Source organism: Myxocyprinus asiaticus, chromosome 1 (genome assembly GCF_019703515.2).
Source record: "Myxocyprinus asiaticus isolate MX2 ecotype Aquarium Trade chromosome 1, UBuf_Myxa_2, whole genome shotgun sequence".
In the NCBI taxonomy this organism is placed as follows: Eukaryota; Metazoa; Chordata; class Actinopteri; order Cypriniformes; family Catostomidae; genus Myxocyprinus; species Myxocyprinus asiaticus.
This window is the reverse complement of record NC_059344.1, coordinates 27,240,405-27,259,019: the sequence shown is the minus strand read 5'-3', so window position 1 is coordinate 27,259,019 and position 18,615 is coordinate 27,240,405. Positions and strand designations below refer to the sequence as shown.

General features: G+C 39.5%; 2 protein-coding genes across 2 annotated transcripts in view; one reads left to right on the top strand and one right to left on the bottom strand.

Moving 5' to 3' along the window:
* Positions 1 to 9,936, top strand: part of LOC127410839 (transient receptor potential cation channel subfamily M member 1-like) — a 28,647-nt gene extending 18,711 nt beyond the window's left edge. The window contains 10 exon segments of the mRNA XM_051646081.1: positions 54 to 191; positions 728 to 856; positions 957 to 1,208; positions 1,310 to 1,484; positions 2,333 to 2,353; positions 2,467 to 2,611; positions 6,415 to 6,617; positions 6,726 to 6,858; positions 7,059 to 8,013; positions 8,015 to 9,936. Of these exon segments, the coding sequence (XP_051502041.1) occupies positions 54 to 191; positions 728 to 856; positions 957 to 1,208; positions 1,310 to 1,484; positions 2,333 to 2,353; positions 2,467 to 2,611; positions 6,415 to 6,617; positions 6,726 to 6,858; positions 7,059 to 8,013; positions 8,015 to 8,326 (2,463 nt within the window). The 3' untranslated portion in view covers positions 8,327 to 9,936.
* rab8b (RAB8B, member RAS oncogene family) lies at positions 8,783 to 14,438 on the bottom strand. The gene is made up of 8 exons (XM_051653290.1): positions 14,163 to 14,438; positions 11,948 to 12,008; positions 11,799 to 11,859; positions 11,610 to 11,687; positions 11,404 to 11,493; positions 11,219 to 11,284; positions 11,025 to 11,075; positions 8,783 to 10,784 (listed from the first exon to the last, which is right to left on the bottom strand). The coding sequence occupies exons 1-8, from the start codon at positions 14,284 to 14,286 to the stop codon at positions 10,689 to 10,691; spliced, it is 627 nt and encodes a 208-aa protein (XP_051509250.1). The 5' UTR covers positions 14,287 to 14,438; the 3' UTR covers positions 8,783 to 10,688.
* Between the last annotated feature and the right edge of the window lie 4,177 nt (positions 14,439 to 18,615).

The window sequence follows — 18,615 nt, the reverse complement described above, 5'->3', positions numbered from 1 at the left end:
GTTGTTACTTTTTTGTGGGTTATTAGGAGGGTGTTTTTTTTTTATTATTTCAGGATGGCACTGTGAGCATGGATGCAGTATCTAAGAAAGGTGATGAGGAAGATGGTAAAAAGAACCAGAAACGAGTGCCCATTGGGAAGAAGATTTACTATTTTTATAACGCTCCATTTACCAAGTTCTGGTTCAATACGGTATGTTATATATTTTTTTAAATACTTTGTCAAAACACACCATAAAAACCAAAGTGCTTTCAATGCAAGTCAGTCCACTCTTCAGCCATCTTTGGAAAACTCCCTGGCAGCTATTCTATGTATACAAGTGGCATAAAAATGCAGCTCCTATCTACTTGAATGGGGATCAAAAACAAAATCTCAAAAAACGGTTGGTCAAGATTATGATCAAATGTTTTTTTTTTTAAATCAGCAGTTAAATCTGACAACTAAAAAACACAACAACAAAAAACACTATTTTACAGGCTGGTTCAACTAATGCGCATGCACATTCTCGAGTTGATTGACAGGTGATGTCTGTATCTAATAGGTGATAGGCTCTTTTATGGGACTTCCTTTTCTACATCTATTGGCTGTTCCAATTTCTCCCATGCATTTTAATAGAAATGGCCCATCTCTGCTAAATAGTCTCTGATAAAAACCTAATGTACCATGACACACTTCTGACATTCAGATACTGTAGTGCTGCAAAAAATAAAGAGTATATATCTTCTCAGACTGCCTACCTGGTGTACCTGATGCTGTACAATTACATCATCCTGGTGAAAATGGAGAGATGGCCCTCTTTACAGGAATGGATTGTCATCTCCTACATCATCACTCTTGGACTGGAGAAAGTTAGACAGGTGAAGCACACAAAACATTTATGTTCAAGTGGGGTTTTTGCCAGTTGGTCAGTTAGAGTTACTATATATTTATGCATCTAGTGTATGTGTTTGTGTGTAGATCCTGATGTCAGAGCCAGGAAAGCTGAAACAGAAGTTAAACGTATGGCTTGAAGAGTACTGGAATATCACTGACATGGCAGCCATCACAATGTTCCTTATGGGACTGTTACTGCGCTTACAGAATGAGCCTTATATGGGCTACGGACGGGTCATCTACTGCGTACATATCATCTTTTGGTACATTCGTGTCCTCGACATCTTTGGAGTTAACAAGTACTTGGGACCGTATGTCATGATGATTGGTAAAATGGTGAGAACTTAAAGAAATATGCTACAGGTACATGTGAATGGCTCATATACTTTTGTATTATGTGATCCTAGCAAAAAGGATTTTTTAATGTGTGTGTGCAGATGATTGACATGCTCTACTTTGTGGTAATCATGCTGGTGGTTCTTATGAGTTTTGGTGTGGCACGTCAGGCCATTCTGCACCCTGACGAAGAGCCGACATGGCGCCTGGCAAGGAATATTTTCTACGTGCCCTACTGGATGATCTATGGAGAAGTGTTTGCTGACTCGATAGACCGTAAGACTAGAATTCATAGTAAGATTCTGTTTCCTGATTCGTGTGTGGATGATCCATCTTGTCTCCATTTCACCGTCTTTGTGTCTGTGAAAAATGATTCATGATTTGTGATCTCCTTCTCATGTAACCATTTACACTGCAATGGCATTTGCCCTCCACTGAATCATGTGTGATGGGCTGAATGTGTGGCAGCGCTGGTCTTTATACCTCCCCTGCATGAGCTAGTAGGTTTGCTGCTGTCTTTCCCAAATAAAAATGCAGCACTGATGTTGGTTTCTTTGCTGCTTTAAGGGATTGTTTACCCAAAAAATAAAATTCCATCGCCATTTACTCGCACTGTTGCATGCATATGTCTTTCTTTTATCCACGGAACACAAAAAGAGATGGCAGAATGACAGCCTTAGTCGCTATTCACTTTCATTGTTCAGAAAAAAAGATGCAATGAAAGTAAATGGGGACTGAGACTAGCATACTGCACAACATCTCATTTTGTGGAAGAAAGAAAGCCATATGAGTTTGGAACAACATGAGTAAATGATGACATAATTTTCAATTTGTGGTTAACTATCCCTAAAAGAGAACATAGAAAAATACAAGATGTTAGTGGTACACAAAATGTTACTGAACAGTAGTGTTACTGAAAAATGTTACTCTATTTAACACTATTTGTACAATATTTCTTTTAATATTTAGCTCTGTTTTAAGATGTATTTAACTTTCTTTCATAATGAACTGTTGATAAGTCTGGCTTATTGTTAAATGATAAAAAATATAGTATGTACAGTATGTTCTCCACAACTTTTTATCTGTGCTTTCTCTCCATCTTTTAATGCACTTTTCTGCATCAGTCTATGCAATGGAGATTAATCGTGAGTCTACTGTTTTTCCACTATACCCACAATTATATTTAATTATCCAACACTCTACTGTCACATAGTAAAAAATTCATCATGGCAGAATCATAAACTGTCGTTTATTCCAGCACCCTGTGGTGAGAACATGTATGATGAGGATGGAAAGAAGCTTCCTCCATGTATACCCGGGGCCTGTTTCACACCTGCCATTATGGCCTGCTACTTACTGGTAGCCAACATCCTACTGGTCAACCTGCTCATTGCTGTGTTCAAGTAAGTCAAAGACTAAAAAGAACAGAACATGAACCCTGTTATATTAAAAATGATGTGTACCGTAGTACTGTTGTAGCACTCTTTATTATGTTGTCATACATCTATTAAAGTATTTGTTAATCTAAAAATGAACTCTGTCATAACCCACTCAGCCTCATGTCATTCCAAACCCATATGACTTTCTTATATGGAACACAGAAGGACATACACTATATTGCCAAAAGTATTTGCTCATCTGCCTTTAGACGCATATGAACTTAAGTGACATCCCATTCTTAATCCATAGGGTTTAATATGACGTCGGCCCACCCTTTGCAGCTATAACAGCTTCAACTCTTCTGGGAAGGCTTTCCACAAGGTTTAGGAGTGTGTTTATGGGAATTTTTGACCATTCTTCCAGTGTTGGACGAGAAGGCCTGGCCTTCGCTCTAATTCATCCCAAAGGTGCTCTATCGGGTTGAGGTCAGGACTCTGTGCAGGCCAGTCAAGTTCTTCAACACCAAACTCGCTCATCCATGTCTTTATGGACCTTGCTTTGTGCACTGGTGCGCAGTCATGTTGGAACAGGAAGGGGCCATCCCCAAACTGTTCCCACAAAGTTGGGAGCATGGAATTGTCCAAAATCTCTTGGTATGCTGAAGCATTCAGAGTTCCTTTCACTGGAACTAAGGGGCCAAGCCCAGCTCCTGAAAAACAACCCCACACCATAATCTCCCCTCCACCAAACTTCACAGTTGGCACAATGCAGTCAGACAAGTACCGTTCTCCTGGCAACCACCAAACCCAGACTCGTCCATCAGATTGCCAGATGGAGAAGCACGATTCGTCACTCCAGAGAACGCGTCTCCACTGCTCTAGAGTCCAGTGGCGACGTGCTTTACACCACTGCAACCGACGCTTTGCATTGCACTTGGTGATGTATGGCTTGGATGCAGCTGCTCGGCCATGGAAACCCATTCCATGAAGCTCTCTACGCACTGTTCTTGAGCTAATCTGAAGGCCACATGAACTTTGGAGGTCTGTAGTGATTGACTCTGCAGAAAGTTGGCGACCTCTGCGCACTATGTGCCTCAGCATCCGCTGACCCCGCTCTGTCATTTTATGTGGCCTACCACTTCGTGGCTGAGTTGCTGTCATTCCCAATCGCTTCCACTTTGTTATAATACCACTGACAGTTGACTGTGGAATATTTAGTAGCGAGGAAATTTCACGACTGGACTTGTTGCACAGGTGGCATCCTATCACAGTACCACGCTGGAATTCACTGAGCTCCTGAGAGCGGCCCATTCTTTCACAAATGTTTGTAGAAGCAGTCTGCATGCCTAGGTGCTTCATTTTATACACCTGTGGCCATGGAAGTGATTGGAACACCTGAATTCAATTATTTGAATGGGTGAGCGAATACTTTTGGCAATATAGTGTATTTATATTAATATCCCTCCACTTTAGAAAAGTCCAGATTTGTACAATGACAGTGGATAGTGATTCACTTTCAAGCTTTAAAAAGAATGCTAAAGTATCATAAATGTAATCCATATCTGGTTTTCCACCATCAGGCTGAACAGTTCTCTGCTAATACACAGGAAATACACGTCCCATGTCGCAAAAAGGAAAGCAACGTGAAAGAGGCGAGAGGTTTATTATTATAAACGGTTTATAATTGTGCTGTGCCAAACCGTGCTCATGAAGAAATGCTACTGTAACCGTTCCATACTGTGCTCAGAACCGTTCGGCCTGATGCTGGAAAAGCGGCTTATGTGACTCATGCACAGAGGCGTAGCTATGGAAAATGCTAAACAGGCAATTGCCTGGGGCTCCGTGGCTTGAGGGGTCCCCCAAGGGCTGATAACTTCTTAAATCATCAGAAATTTCCTATCTCAAAATAATACACTGCAACATCTCACCAGCCCCATCTCCTTCAAATCTGCATGACATATATGCTGTGCAACTCATATGCTCGGCGCTACCCCTTCACACTGAAGACACACCGTTGCACCCACGCACTATACTGATAAACGTGCATGATGTAGCAAGCCTTAACTCCTGAAAATAAAGAGAACATGCCTGTCTGGCAGCCAGAAGCGGTGGAAAAAATAATAAGAGGAGGAAAAGAGGAAATAGGACAGTGATGGAGATGAAGACAATAGAGATGAATATAGAAATTAAGGATCTTTGGGGGCCTGGGTAGCACAGCGAGTATTGATGCTGACTACCAGCCCTGGAGTCACGAGTTCAAATCCAGGGCATGCTGAGTGACCCCAGCCAGGTCTCCTAAGCAACCAAATTGTCCCAGTTGCTAGGGAGGGTAGAGTCACATGGGGTAACCTCCTCGTGGTCACGATTAGTGGTTCTCACTCTCAATGGGGCGCGTGGCAAATTGTGCGTGGATCGTGGAGAGTAGCATGAGCCTCCATATGCAGAGTCTCTGCGGTGTCATGCACAGCGAGCCACGTGATAAGATGCGTGGATTGACAGTCTCAGAAGCAGAGGCAACTGAGACTTCTCCTCCACCACCCGGATTAACCTAAGTAGTGGGAAATGGGCATTACAAACTGGGAGAAATGGGGCTAAAAAAAAGAAAGAAAGAAATTAAGGATCTTTAAAGACAAACCCATGTCTTGTTTTCCAATTCCAGTATATTTTACTTCATTATGTTCAAGATGAATTGTTTATAATAGTAAGCTAGGGTTCTGCGTGGGCTGAAACGCAACAGGTGATACTGGTAATGCTGGCACAACACCGGCACCATTGCTTTAGTATTGACAAGTACCAGTGCTGTGTCTTGCTCCCATAAATCAACATCCCCAAAATTGGAGCACTTTACTAAAGTCTAAATGTTCAGAAAAAGTGCTCATTTCCTCCATCAGTGTAATTGTCATATATTATATCTAGTCTAAACTTGTCATATCATGGAAAACAAGCTTATGGTTCATAGTGTTAATGATGTATCATTTTGCTGTAATTCTCCTTTTTAGGTGTCATATGAAATAATAATCTTGTAGTATTCTGACAAAAATACCAGAAAAGAAATCATAGAGGAGCATACTCTCTAAACTACACCTATATCATCAACACAAATCCTTACATAAAGTTGTTTTGATAAAAACTCGTTCTTAAATTTAAGTGCATTACATCAGGTCAACAATGAGCCAGAATGCTCTCAGCACTTGCACTAATTTCAACTGAACACAGCATAACATCCAAAGGTCTTTGGCCATGGATGGCATAGTGAATTTCGATTTAGCCAAGGCTCGCATGGATTACTTTCATTAAACTTTGGCATCCTTTTTTAAAGCTTGAAAGTGAATCACTATCCACTGCCATTGTATTGAAAAAAAAAAGACTGGGATATAGGCCTTATTCACGCTAGCATCATCTTTGATTTTTAATGGGAATAAAAATGAGGCTGTGAGGTATTGACTTACCATCACTTCAATGGCACAAATGGTATAAAGATGTATAAAGATCCTAGATCTGATTTTCCTCAACGATGTTGAATGTTCTTGGACAGATATTTTATAAAATGTTTTGTCCGTGGAACGATCCAAAAACTCTATAAACTGCAGTGCAGACCACTGAAGAGAGTGTACGTCTATCCCTCACAACCTTGTTGTCATTCCAATTAAAAATCAAAGATGGCACTAGCGTGAATAAGGTCTATTCATTATGTGTTCCACATAAGAAAGTCAGACACATACTGTATGTTACAAAATGAGGGGAAGGAATTTTTTTAATTTGTAGGTGAATTATTCCTTTAATAGCATTAGGAAGCTGACAAAACTCAACTGACATTTCCTCAATAGTAACACATTCTTCGAAGTGAAGTCCATCTCCAACCAAGTGTGGAAGTTCCAGCGTTACCAGCTCATCATGACGTTCCATGATCGGCCAGTCCTGCCTCCTCCCCTCATCATCTTCAGCCACATATACATTGTGCTGAAGCGCCTGTGCTGCCGCTGTAGGAAGAAACAGCAAGGAGAGCTGGACGAGAGAGACCGCGGGCTTAGTTATTACTCCTATATACTGTTTATTACTGCTTATATCAATGTTAAAGCAACCATATAACAGATTTTATTTGTAACTGGCTAGAATCACTTCATCCTGTTTCTTCTAGAGTTGACTCTGAGTCCAGAAGAATTGAAGAGTTTGTATGAATTTGAAGGACAGTGTGTGGAGGAGTACTTCAGAGAGAAGGAGGATGAGGCACAGTCTTCCAATGATGAGAGAATCCGGATCACTTCACAGAGGTACTGTATAAAACACAAAAACTGCACCAGCAAAGGTCATTATTTCATGTATTATTATTCATATTATTTTCTGATAAGTTGCTTTGGAACAATGTGTATTGTAAAAAGCGCTATACAAGTAAACTGAATTGAGTCATTTAGAATAAACTTTAGGATAAAAATAGTAGCAACTACAGTATGTGAAATACTTGCTGTCACAGGGTGGAGAATATGTCTTTGCGTCTAGAGGAAGTGAACGAACGGGAGCACTCCATGAAAGCCTCTCTGCAGACAGTAGACCTGCGCTTGGCTCAGCTAGAGGAGTTCTCTGGTCGCATGATGCACGCAGTAGAACGGCTGGCTGGCATTGATCGTTGTGAGCTGGTCCGCACTCGATCAGGGAGCTCATTGGCATTCGAGCAATCTGGCCTGCTTCGCCGCAGTAGCATTAACAGTGCTGATGACTACAGTTTGTACCACTGGCACATGGATGCAGAAGACCGTTCAACAGGTGAGGAGGCATCAGGGGACAGGAAGGGCCAGACAGACTCAGAGAGACATGGCAGTATCAGCAGCAATGAGACACTTCTGAATCCTCAGCAGGTTTCTTCCTACGGTCCCACACTGGACGTGGTCCCCCTTTGGCAACGGACACGCTCTAGCTCCAGTGTGGACATTCTCATCTCTCCCTGTGAGACGCAGAGTAGGGGCCAGAACTCTCAAACCCCAAAACTCATTACCACTCAGCCTCCAAAATATCCACAGGCTCTGCTGGATGCAGCAACAGTACAAGCTGGGATGGTGGTGGAGAGGGTGAGGTTGGACATAGCAGTCTCGCATCCTCTGGAGAGAGCGCAGTCACTGAGGCAGTACCCGACTGAAGCACAGAGTAACTTGCTTTCTTACGAGAATAGATCCCAGAGCGGTACTGTATATGACTCTGTGGCACAGCCAATGTTGGGGAGTCAGAGGAGTACGTGGGCTTCAGTGCCCCATGGCCTACAGGATCAAGCAAGTAGATCTCCAACCACAGGTCGCTGGCCCCCATGCTTTGATTACAAAGTTCATCCCTCCCCATTTACATGCAAGATGTCTTCAGATACTAGACCAAGACAGTTAGAGGACAGAGATAAAGAAGGATCTTCTAAAGAGAGCATGAGGATGAAAAAAAGAAAAACAAAAAGAGGACAGTGATGAGAAGAAAGATGAGAATGAGACTGAGGCAAATAGCAGGAGGGAGAGCATCAAAAAAGAGGAAGAGAAGAGAGAGCAGCTGACAGACTCAGATCACTTGTATGTAGCAGAGGACAGGATATACTCTGCTCTCAGATCTAAGAGTCTGAACACTGACCCACGAAAGGTGAAGGCTGTAGGGGACATTCTGGATAAGCCTCTAGCAGCCAGTAGCGTAAAAGACCTAGCTGGGGCCTGTGAAGTCAACACCAATGACTACAGACCCTCCAGAGAGAGGACAGGCACACAGACATGAGATGTAATAATGGATTTTTATCTGCCACAGCAAGATAATCACAGTAATTGTAGTATAAAGAAGTCATAAGGAGAGCACTAGTGAGAGTGTAAAAGGAAATTATCTTTACACTGGGGTTGTTTTTCACAAATTATTTTCCAGTATGGAGTACACTTCTAGCTAATGGTACACTAGTACAGCTTGTTCACTTATGTCTAACAGACAATTTAAATATTTAATTAGGAAAGAAAACTTGTGTTATTTTAATCATGAAACCTGTTAATAAAAAAGGGAAATAAGGGGCTGCCTCTATATTATAGATATGAAGTATCCCATTTTTTTCTAAATAAAAGGAAAGATAACTGGTGATCTGATTACATCACCTCTCTTGTAATGGACTTAGCATTTGCCTTGTCCAAATAGATAAAGTATTATTCTGTATAATGTGATAAAATGTCAAAATGAAGCACATCTACATAACTTAGAAAAGATATTTTAATTTTTTTACATAATCAGTTAACACTGACATATTACAGAACAGACGATAAAATGTCATATGGGAGGTTGAGTGCTGTCACTGTTTCACTGTAAAATATGCAAGTGTGCCTGCATGCATATTCAAATCATGAATTCAGAGCCATTTGCAATAGCAAGCCTCTGAGCAGGAACTGTCAAACAGATGCACAACACCCAATGGAACTCAAGCAATCATACAACCTTTAACAGAAACAGCAGAATCAATCATTCATTAATTTTGAGTAACTTAAAGAGATTGCAAATTCCCCTTGAATCACCACAGGCTGCCTTCAGGTTTGAATTCTTTGCTTTTTGCATTTGAAATAACCAGGCCAACATTGAATCTGCACATTGAAAGCAACAGGTTTCAGAGTTGTAATGCCTTTCCCGCCCCTTGCGTGTTCATTTATTGATTATTTTGGCTAATTTGATTATGCCTTAAGCTACCAAAAAGATGTTTAATTTAAATTAATTCATAAGAATTCCAGAAAATGCAAAAGTCTGTAGATTCAATCTGGGCCTGGTAAAACCTAATAAGGTGACAGGAGTAAACACATTAAGGCTTGTACAACCTTGCATTCTTTTTTGAGCGATTGAGACTGATTTCACAAGGAGGATCAGTGGTTTATGAAGCGAGGCAGCTCTACGAGAGAGCCACACACACAGATAACAGTGCATGACATACATAAAAAAGATACTATTGCAAGTAGTACTGTAAACACTACACAATTTCACACTCAAAGAGTCTTATAAAAGAGGGAATTAAAAAAGACAAATACAGAATACTGTGATGCCATTAAATTGAGTAATAAAATAAGTATTAACAATAAATCGATGAATCTCACACAAGCACAGGTTAACATGCCTTAGGTGGTTTATATGCAGTGGTAAGTAAAAGATGATTATGTTGGTAGAGTAAAAAAATATAATACCATTAGTAAATGTAATACTGTATACTGTATATTCTAATATACAGGGCCTAGCTGAGGCATAGCTAGCTGCTGCTTCAACAAGCATGACGAAAAGGATTTTTGTGTGTTTGTGTATGTAATTTACGAGTGATTAAAACCAAAGAAAGAAATAAAATAATTTTGACCTTGAACAAAAAAAAAAAAGTTATTATCCATCACAGTTTTGATTTGTTTTTACTTTGGTCATGTAAGGTTAATAACGTAAGATCGTGCAAAGGGGGAAGACTGCAAACTATGGAATGTTGCTTTGATTCCATAGTTTATTGTGGCTTTGGAACAGTAACAAAACTTCTTATTAAAGAAAAATAACCTTAAGAAACTGTATTAAACTACATATAAAATTGGTGACTTTAAATATAACATTAAAAACATGACATTCAAAAGAATTATATTGCATGTCCTTCAGTTTAACTGTCAAACCATCAGGTTCATCAGTTGCTACTTTGGGTCCACAGTCTTTATTGCAAAAAACTGCACAGCAGGAATTTAATAGTCTGTTATCTCTTTCATATATCTTCCTTCATTAAATGCTGCTACACAGCAAATCACTTTAAAAATCAAAGTAACTATAATTTGACTGCATGTGATGAATTCAAATCATGCTACACTAAAAGGGGACTGATCCGGGTTGCGAGGTTAAATGGGTTTGGCGAGGTTGATGGAAATTTGGTTTAAAAGGGACTTTTTGGGAACAGCTCAAAAGAGTCTGCCATACTCTTTTTCTAGCCATCAGTGTGTATACATGAGGCAGGCTGAAGTCCAGTGCTCTCAGCAGCAGCTAACAGCTGAAGGTTTAGTGGTAGAGTAAACCCTGCCACAAACACACACACACTGCGCTCAAACAAACATGGAGAAATGAAAACATTCACACACTGAGGCTTGCAGAAGTTACTGGGTTAGAGCAAAGTGCAGCGGAAAAAGCTGGGCTTCTTGGATCGATTCTCTGTGATTTTCACTCCTCCTCCTCCTCCTCCTGCAGGGTTATTCTCATTCTGAAGGCAAACAGTCAAGCAAACAAGAATCCATTCATCATTAGTGTTCGAGATAAAGGCAGATGTTTCATTGAAGCGTTTTATTTCATCAGCCCGAATAGACAGTTAAAGGTATTCTAGATATGAGTATTCTCTTCAAGTTGGCACTTTTGCATTCTGAGTCTGTCTGGTAAGCTAATCAGTTGTCTTAGATAAGATTAGAAACATTTTTCTATATGATCTTAACATTAGCATTCTCACCATTTTTCTGTTTAGTCTGGTCATGATGTCTCTAGCAAGGGTGACAAAGGCCTAGCATTGAAGAAAACAGAACCATGACACTAGATTAGATTAAGCATCATAAAAAATGCAATTCTTGCACACTAAAATTAATTAGATTGGTGCAACAAAAGAGAAAGAAAAAAAAGCTGTTTCAATAAGAAAATGTGACCCACCTCTTCGACATTTGTGCTGGATTTTGCACTGGTTTCCAGGAACTTTATTCCATAATCAATAGCCAACTATACATAAAAAAGGGAACTGTTTAAATACACACATCAGCATTATTTACATATTTGCTTGTTCAGGGAGTTTCTAAGCTTTCATTTATTTACAGAAGAGAAACATATCATAGTAATACCTTTTCCCCTCTTTCTTTTGAAACTTGTCTCTTATCATTCATGTCACATTTATTTCCCAATACCATCCGTTCCACATCTGATGATGCATGCTAAGGAAACAGACAGAGGGAGAATTGAAACCACAGATCACTAAAGCAAAGTTGGCATACCATTAGTTTCAAGCCACTGATGTAGGAAATCAGTAACAGGTGTATCTTTTTCTCACCTCCTCAATGTTCCTGATCCAGTTCTTGATGTTGTCAAAAGATTTCTCATTTGTGATATCATACACCAGCATAATTCCCTAAGGGATGGACAGGAGTGTATTAAGTATAACAAATGGCAAATGTATGATAACCTACAGAAGCATGAGAAACAATTATTTAGTTGGCAGAATAAAAAAAATAAATTTTACCATTGCTCCTCTATAATATGCAGTGGTAATGGTTCTAAACCTCTCCTGTCCTGCTGTATCCCTTTACAGCAAAAAAGCACACATTTTTAAATATTGTCTGTGCACATAATATTATATACTTTGTAATGCTGAGTTGCTATACTTCTTACCAGATCTGAAGCTTGATTTTCTTCCCATCCAGCTCTATTGTTCTGATTTTGAAGTCAATTCCTGCAATATTAGTGAATAAAAAAATCATTAATATAGTCTTACAACAGTATTAGTATGAGTGCAATGGTAATCAGTCCTATGATGACACATTGTGAAACTGACTCATCTCAGAACACCCAGCCCAACTCTTTCCACTGAAAAGGGAATAGGCGCATTAGCACGATTTCATGGCGTATCCATAGTGACGGAATGTGTAGAAAGGTCAGAATGGTGTAACACATGCCTGAGCTGATCAGGGTCACCATAGACTATTTAGCAGAGATCGGCCACTTCTATTAAAATGAACTGGAGAAATTGGAACGCCCAACCAAGGAGCTCTGAGCACCCAACGGTCAACAGATGTAGAAAGGAAGTCCCGCCTTACAGGTAAAAAGCCAATCACCTTTTAGGTACAGACATCGCCTGTCAATCAACTCGAGAACGCGCATGCGCATTAGCTATACAAGCCGGAAACAATGTAGTTTTTTAGTGAAATATGAAGTAAAGAATCACAATTTATGATTCCAGTATTGTCAAATTTTATTGCTGATTTGAAATATGTTCTTTGATCGTAATGTTGACCAACTGTTTTTGAGATTTCGGTATTTCCCCATCCAAGTAGATAGGAGCTGCACTGTCATGACTGGAAAAAACCTTCCAAGAGCATTCCAAACACGGCCAACAGTGGACTGACTTGCTAGAATGACTTTGGTGTTGCTCCTTCAGGTCAAAGTCCAACTAAATAGCTGCATTGTTGCTAAAGTAAAGATGGACCGATAATCGGTTTGACTGATAATTTTCACCGATATTTACACTCTCCCACTTAATCAGTTATCTGTTCTTTAATCTCGGGTTTACCAATAAAGTGGGACGCAAAAGTCTTTACATTTTAAATATTAACTCAGTGAAGGGCTTTGAACAAGTGTATACTGCAACTAAAACTAGTCAAATGAATTCTTTGTAGACTGTGTGCAATATTAGTTTTGTAAAGCAGTGATAAATGATTAAGCTGATAATGTGCCTAAAAGCAGAAATAAAACAAGAATTAAACATCGGTTTTGCATATTGGTTATTGGACACTTAAAAACAAAAAAATTAGTATCGTATCGGATATTAAAAACCAGTATCGGTCCATCTCTATGCTAAAGGCTTTACAAATTTACCTAAACTTGTTGCACTCACTCGCAATGGAACATGATCCCAGTTATGGCAATTAAGAGACAACTTGGCAGTCTATAACGAATACCAGCAGAGCTATACAATCCTGCCATCAATGAAAGCTCCGACAGGACATGGGACGGGAAGTGACACAGCAGCATTGTCCATGTCAATAGGGGAAGTCTGTGGCATAACAATGACAAAAGGTCAATGAACTCTTGCTCAGTTTTCACACCGGAAATGAAGTATTGGACCATGGTGCAGAAAAACACTATGACAAGTAACATGTGATCAATAACTGTAAGGTGGAGGGACAGCCTAATGTCTTTATCCACAGTCTGTGTGTGTATACTTGCTTTATGATGTACAAGTGTACATTCTAAGACTAAAACGTTCATTTTGAGTGTTTCATTATAGGCCTACTAACTTCAGAAATAAGTTTGCTTCTTCAAGGCAGAACAGTGGTAATGGCGAGTAAACAAAGTCAAATGAAACATCAGCATTTTACACTGGAATCAAACAACACTCTCCCATTAGATGAGGATATGAGATGAGCCATCTGCATACACATCCCATGTATGTTATTAAAGTACTCAGTTTTGCCAGTCTTTGGCTTTGTTTAGCAGTGAAAGTTGAATCTAAAACCACTGAAGTGTCTCTCTAACTACACTGCTAGCACACAGCTAACCAGACTGCCATCATGCTAGCTCTACTAATACAGCATATTCTGGTGTCTTTTTATATTTTCAGATTAAACAGTATATGGCGACTGATTCTGACTTTTTAAATATGAAACATCGGCGCTGTGTCATTTCAAAATGCTAATAAACGACATGTGGATGATGAACAGCTCAGTGGAGAGACTGTCAAACAGCAGCCACGGCCTCTTCCTGTCACAGACCAGCTAAACCTCCACATATCTCTACAACAGCCGACTCAACTCTTCCATACAACTACACAATCGCATACCTGTAATGTTTACATGTGAATCAAACAGTCGCAGTGTGATAAACTGACCTATAGTGGAGATAAAAGTGGTGTTGAACGCGTCCTCGCTGAATCGAAACAGTAGGCACGTCTTGCCCACTCCGCTATCCCCGATGAGCAGCAGTTTAAACAGATAGTCGTACGTTTTCGCCATATCCTGTTTTTATTTGTATTTTTTTGGTATCTGGCCACCTTGCTTCGGCTCGGTAGCAGAGTAATGGTATTCGGCTAACGGTACATAAAAGATGCGGTTGAACTTGTGTTTCCGACTTCAGTCCGCAGTGAGGAAGAGGCTGGGCGTGTCTCATGTGACGTCATCGCGAAGACGACGTGAGCGACATGTCAAGAGAGAAACAGAAACTTTCGTTTACATGTGGGAAATTCCTGGCTTTTGACGTCCAGTGATTCATAGGTGCTATTGTTTTCCCCTGCAATAATGCTCACATGTGACGTTTCTGAATTATGTTATTTTGTGACATCGTTTTAGGGACAAACCCGATTCCCCTCAAAAATTTACAGCGGTAGCATTGTTTTCCTCAAAATACCACAAAATACTACATTTGGTGAACTGTAAAGTATATTAATATGGGATCTAATTTTAACAGACACGGTGTAAGACACTTTCAGAATTTTTCTGTCAGGTTTATTTTTAAATGTATGTATTTATTGATGACATTGCTGCCTGTAGCAATTTACCAGTTTTTTTAAAGTCGTAGTAAAAAAAAAAAAAAAAACTTAAATTTTTAAAAACGCATCTCAAGACACCTGCATTCGGTTTTATTTGTTGCACTGCGTCTAGCTTTTATTAGCACAGTAACTGTTTCGTTTACCGTATCGTAATGTTCGCATCTACAGTATGGCATGTTTCTGGATTATGTACTTCACACTCAATAATGACATAAGTAGTTCTGCTGTCCATATCCCAAATTGCGAAAAAAATATATAGGCCTACACTCTTTTCTAAAAAAGTCAAGGGTAGATTACAGTCTAAGGGGGGACTGTCCCCCTAGACTTTCCTTTTCCCAACCCCTTTGTAACTCCTGATGAACACTGGACCAATGGCAAAACACGATCAAGGGGGACAAACCCAAGTGAAATTATCAAGGAGGAACATCCCTGGGTCCAACAAAGTGATAAACAGATGCCCACCTTAAAGATCAAAATACAACAGTTTCGGGTCACTTATTCATGACGAACTTTTTACAGGATTGTACATTTTGTAAAAGAAAAGAAAATTCTGTGGTGAGTCGCATGCTTACATTAAAAATGTTTTGTTCATTTTAGTTGGATGCTCAATTATGTATTGACATTCTTTTGGTAACTATGCAGAATGGAGTAACCCTTCCTCTGCCAAATTCACTGTAAAACTGGTGTACTGTATGAAGGTGCAAAATTACAAATTCAGCCCATCTGGCACCAACAATCATCCATGCGATTATCTAATCAACCAATCGTGTGGTAGCAGTGCAGTGCATAAAATCAAGCAGATACGGGTCAGGAGCTTCAGTTAATGTTCACATCAACCATCAGAATGGAGAAAAAATGTGATCTCAGTGATTTGGACCGTGGCATGATTGTTGGTGCCAGATGGGCTGGTTTGAGTATTTCTGTAACTGCTGATCTCCTGGGATTTTCACGCACAACAGTCTCTAGAATTTACTCTGAATGGTGCAAAAATAAAAAAACATCCAGTGAGTGGCAGTTCTGTGGACGGAAATGCCTTGTTGATGAGAGAGGTCAACGGAGAATGGCTAGACTGGTTAGAACTGACAAAGTCTACGGTAACTCAGATAACCACTCAATTGTGCAATTGTGGTGAGAAGAATATCATCACAGAATGCCACTCTGAGATGCGGGTTGGCGCTGTTTTGGCAGCAAGAGGGGGAACTACACAATATCAGTAATATAGACTACACATTGTACATTTTGCTGATGCAGTCAGAGAGGGTCTGTTATTCTGTTTTTTTTTCTTTCTCCCTTTAGTGACTTATTGTTGAGGATATTTGTTTATTTTGTGGATTCAATGTTATTATTTACTGGGGATTATTTTATTGAATAAATCTATGTGCAATTTAATGGCATGGTTTACATAAAAAGAAAAAGAAAAAAACGAAGAAAAAAAAAACACTGAACTTGAGCAATCTGGTAGCAATAGTGTCATGGAAAATCTCGTGAGCGTGCATGGACCGTCGGATTTCCGGGGGATGGATGCCAGTTGGGACTGTTGTGTGCGGGGTTGCAGCACATCTTTTTTCTGTTCTGTGGGTTGTTCAGGTTTTTATGGTTACATCATTGTTGGAAAATAGTCTATATAATTTGCCTTGGGTACACAATTTATCTTTGCATGTCAATATGTCACACTTTAATATTGGTAAAATGTTTCTCTCCACGTGGAATGTTAATGGGCTGGGGCATCCTATAAAAAGAAGGAAGGTTGTATCTTTCCTTAAGCATAACAAATATGATATAGTGTTCCTTCAAGAAAAGCACCTTTCTTCACAGGAAGCTGAAAAGCTTGGTAGGGCATGGGGTGGGTATGCATTTTGCAGTGCTGGTTCTAGAAAGTCAGGGGAGTCTAGTAATTGTCAGGGGAGTCATCACATTGATAAGAAAGCATTTGCAATTTAAATGTCTCAAACTGATCAAAGATAATTTAGGAAGAGTCATTATTGTTTTGGCTGAAATGCAGTGGCAAAATCTTATATTGGATAATATTTATGCACCCAACACTGATGATCAGAAAGTTTTTATAGATCTTGAGGTAAAGTTACAAGCAATTGGGATTCTTCATGATATGGTTTTGGGTGGAGACTTCAGTCTGTTAATGGATCCGGTCCTTGATCATAGTGACGCAAAAGTGTGTAGACCCTTTAGAGCAACGTTGACACTACAGAGAATGTGTATTGTGTAAAAATATTGGGATGGACTACACCTTTTTTTTTAATCAGTTCATAAGATTTAAGTCACTCACTCCTTTTGCCACTGATTGCTCAACTGGGAACATTTTAGTTCCAGATAATGCTTTAGTGTGTTTAGAGATGTTGCCGCACATAGAGAAAAGAAAATCATATAGATGGCGCTTTAATACATCCCTGAATTTCAACAAATGTTAAAGACGGAAGTCAGTGTTTATGTTGAAACCAACTGGTCCTCAGTGTCCTCTGTGGGCATGGCATGTGAGGCGCTTAAGGCAGTTCTTAGGAGGTGGATCATACAATGTGCCTCATTCATTAAAAAAAATCAAAGCACAGGAATTCATAGAATTGGAAACGAGTATTAAAAGTGCTGAAACAGAGCTGAAGCGCCAACTGTCATCCAATGGTCTTAGAGAGCTGACTCAGGTAAAATATAGGTACAGTACTATTTTGTCACAGAAGGTAGAGTTTTGGTTATTCAGGGAAAGACATACATACTTTGAGTCAGGTGACAAGGCAGGGAAACTCTTGCCAGATACATTAAACAGAGAGAGTTTTCTTCCATCCATTCCTTCAGTGAAGTCTTCTGGAGGCAAGATATTTACTTCTGCCACAGATATTAATAAGGCCTTTAAAGATTTCTTTTCAATCTTTATAGTTCCACATCTTCATCTACCGATAAGGATATTAGCAAATTTCTTAGAGCCATTAGAACTTCCTAAACTGACGAATTAACAAAAAAACACTCTGGACTCAGATATTACTTTGGAGGAGCTTGTTGAGGTAATTAAAGCCTTACCAACAGGTAAGACACTGGGGCCAGATGTTTTTTCTGCAGAATTTTTTAGATCTTATTTCACAGGACTGGCAGATGACATATTATTATTTGTCTCCAAACCTAGAAGATCTATGCCTACCCTCCATAGAATTATTCATTCTTTCTTCAAATTTTCAGGATACATGGTGAAATGGTCTAAATCGGAGGCTTTTGCTCTGACAGCATATTGCCCTACCACAGCTTTTCAATCTGGCGCCTTCCAATGGCCCAAGCAAGGCATTAGGTATTTAGGCATTTTATTTCCAGAAAATTTGAGAGATCTAGTTGGAGTTAATTTTGACCCAATAATGAAAAGGTTCTCGTGTGATGTTAATAGGTGGGCTTCACTTTGTCAATGGCTGGGAAGGCGAATTTTATAAAATCCCCAAATTCCTTTATTTACTGCAGTCTCTTCCTCTAGAAGTTCCTCTTTCTTATTTTAAACAATTTGATAGAATATATAAGTCTTTAATTTGAAATTTTTTAGTTTTTATTACTATGCTTTTAATTTTAGACACCTGGCCCATTGGTCTCTTCCACCAGAGAGAGCCGTCCCTGGTACAACATTGAACAAGCGGACCTTGCCCCAATCTCACCATTGCAAAGTCTTTCTATTAAATTGCCTAGAGAAGTATAATGCATTCTATTGTTTCACATTTACATTCAGTATGGACAAAGGTTTCTCATATGTTAAATTCTGATACTTACCTAAATGTTTCCTCAAGTATATGGCTGAACCCCAAATTATCTA

Bases quoted from the DNA above. Each gene is read 5' to 3' on its own strand.
- rab8b (XM_051653290.1), bottom strand. From the start codon at position 14,286: ATGGCGAAAACGTACGACTATCTGTTTAAACTGCTGCTCATCGGGGAT. The intron at 11,688-11,798 runs GTAAAATTTATT...TCCATCCCTTAG, and splicing joins CATATTATAGAGGAGCAATG to GGAATTATGCTGGTGTATGA. The intron at 10,785-11,024 runs GTGAGAATGCTA...GTTTGCCTTCAG, and splicing joins CCAGACTAAACAGAAAAATG to AATGAGAATAACCCTGCAGG.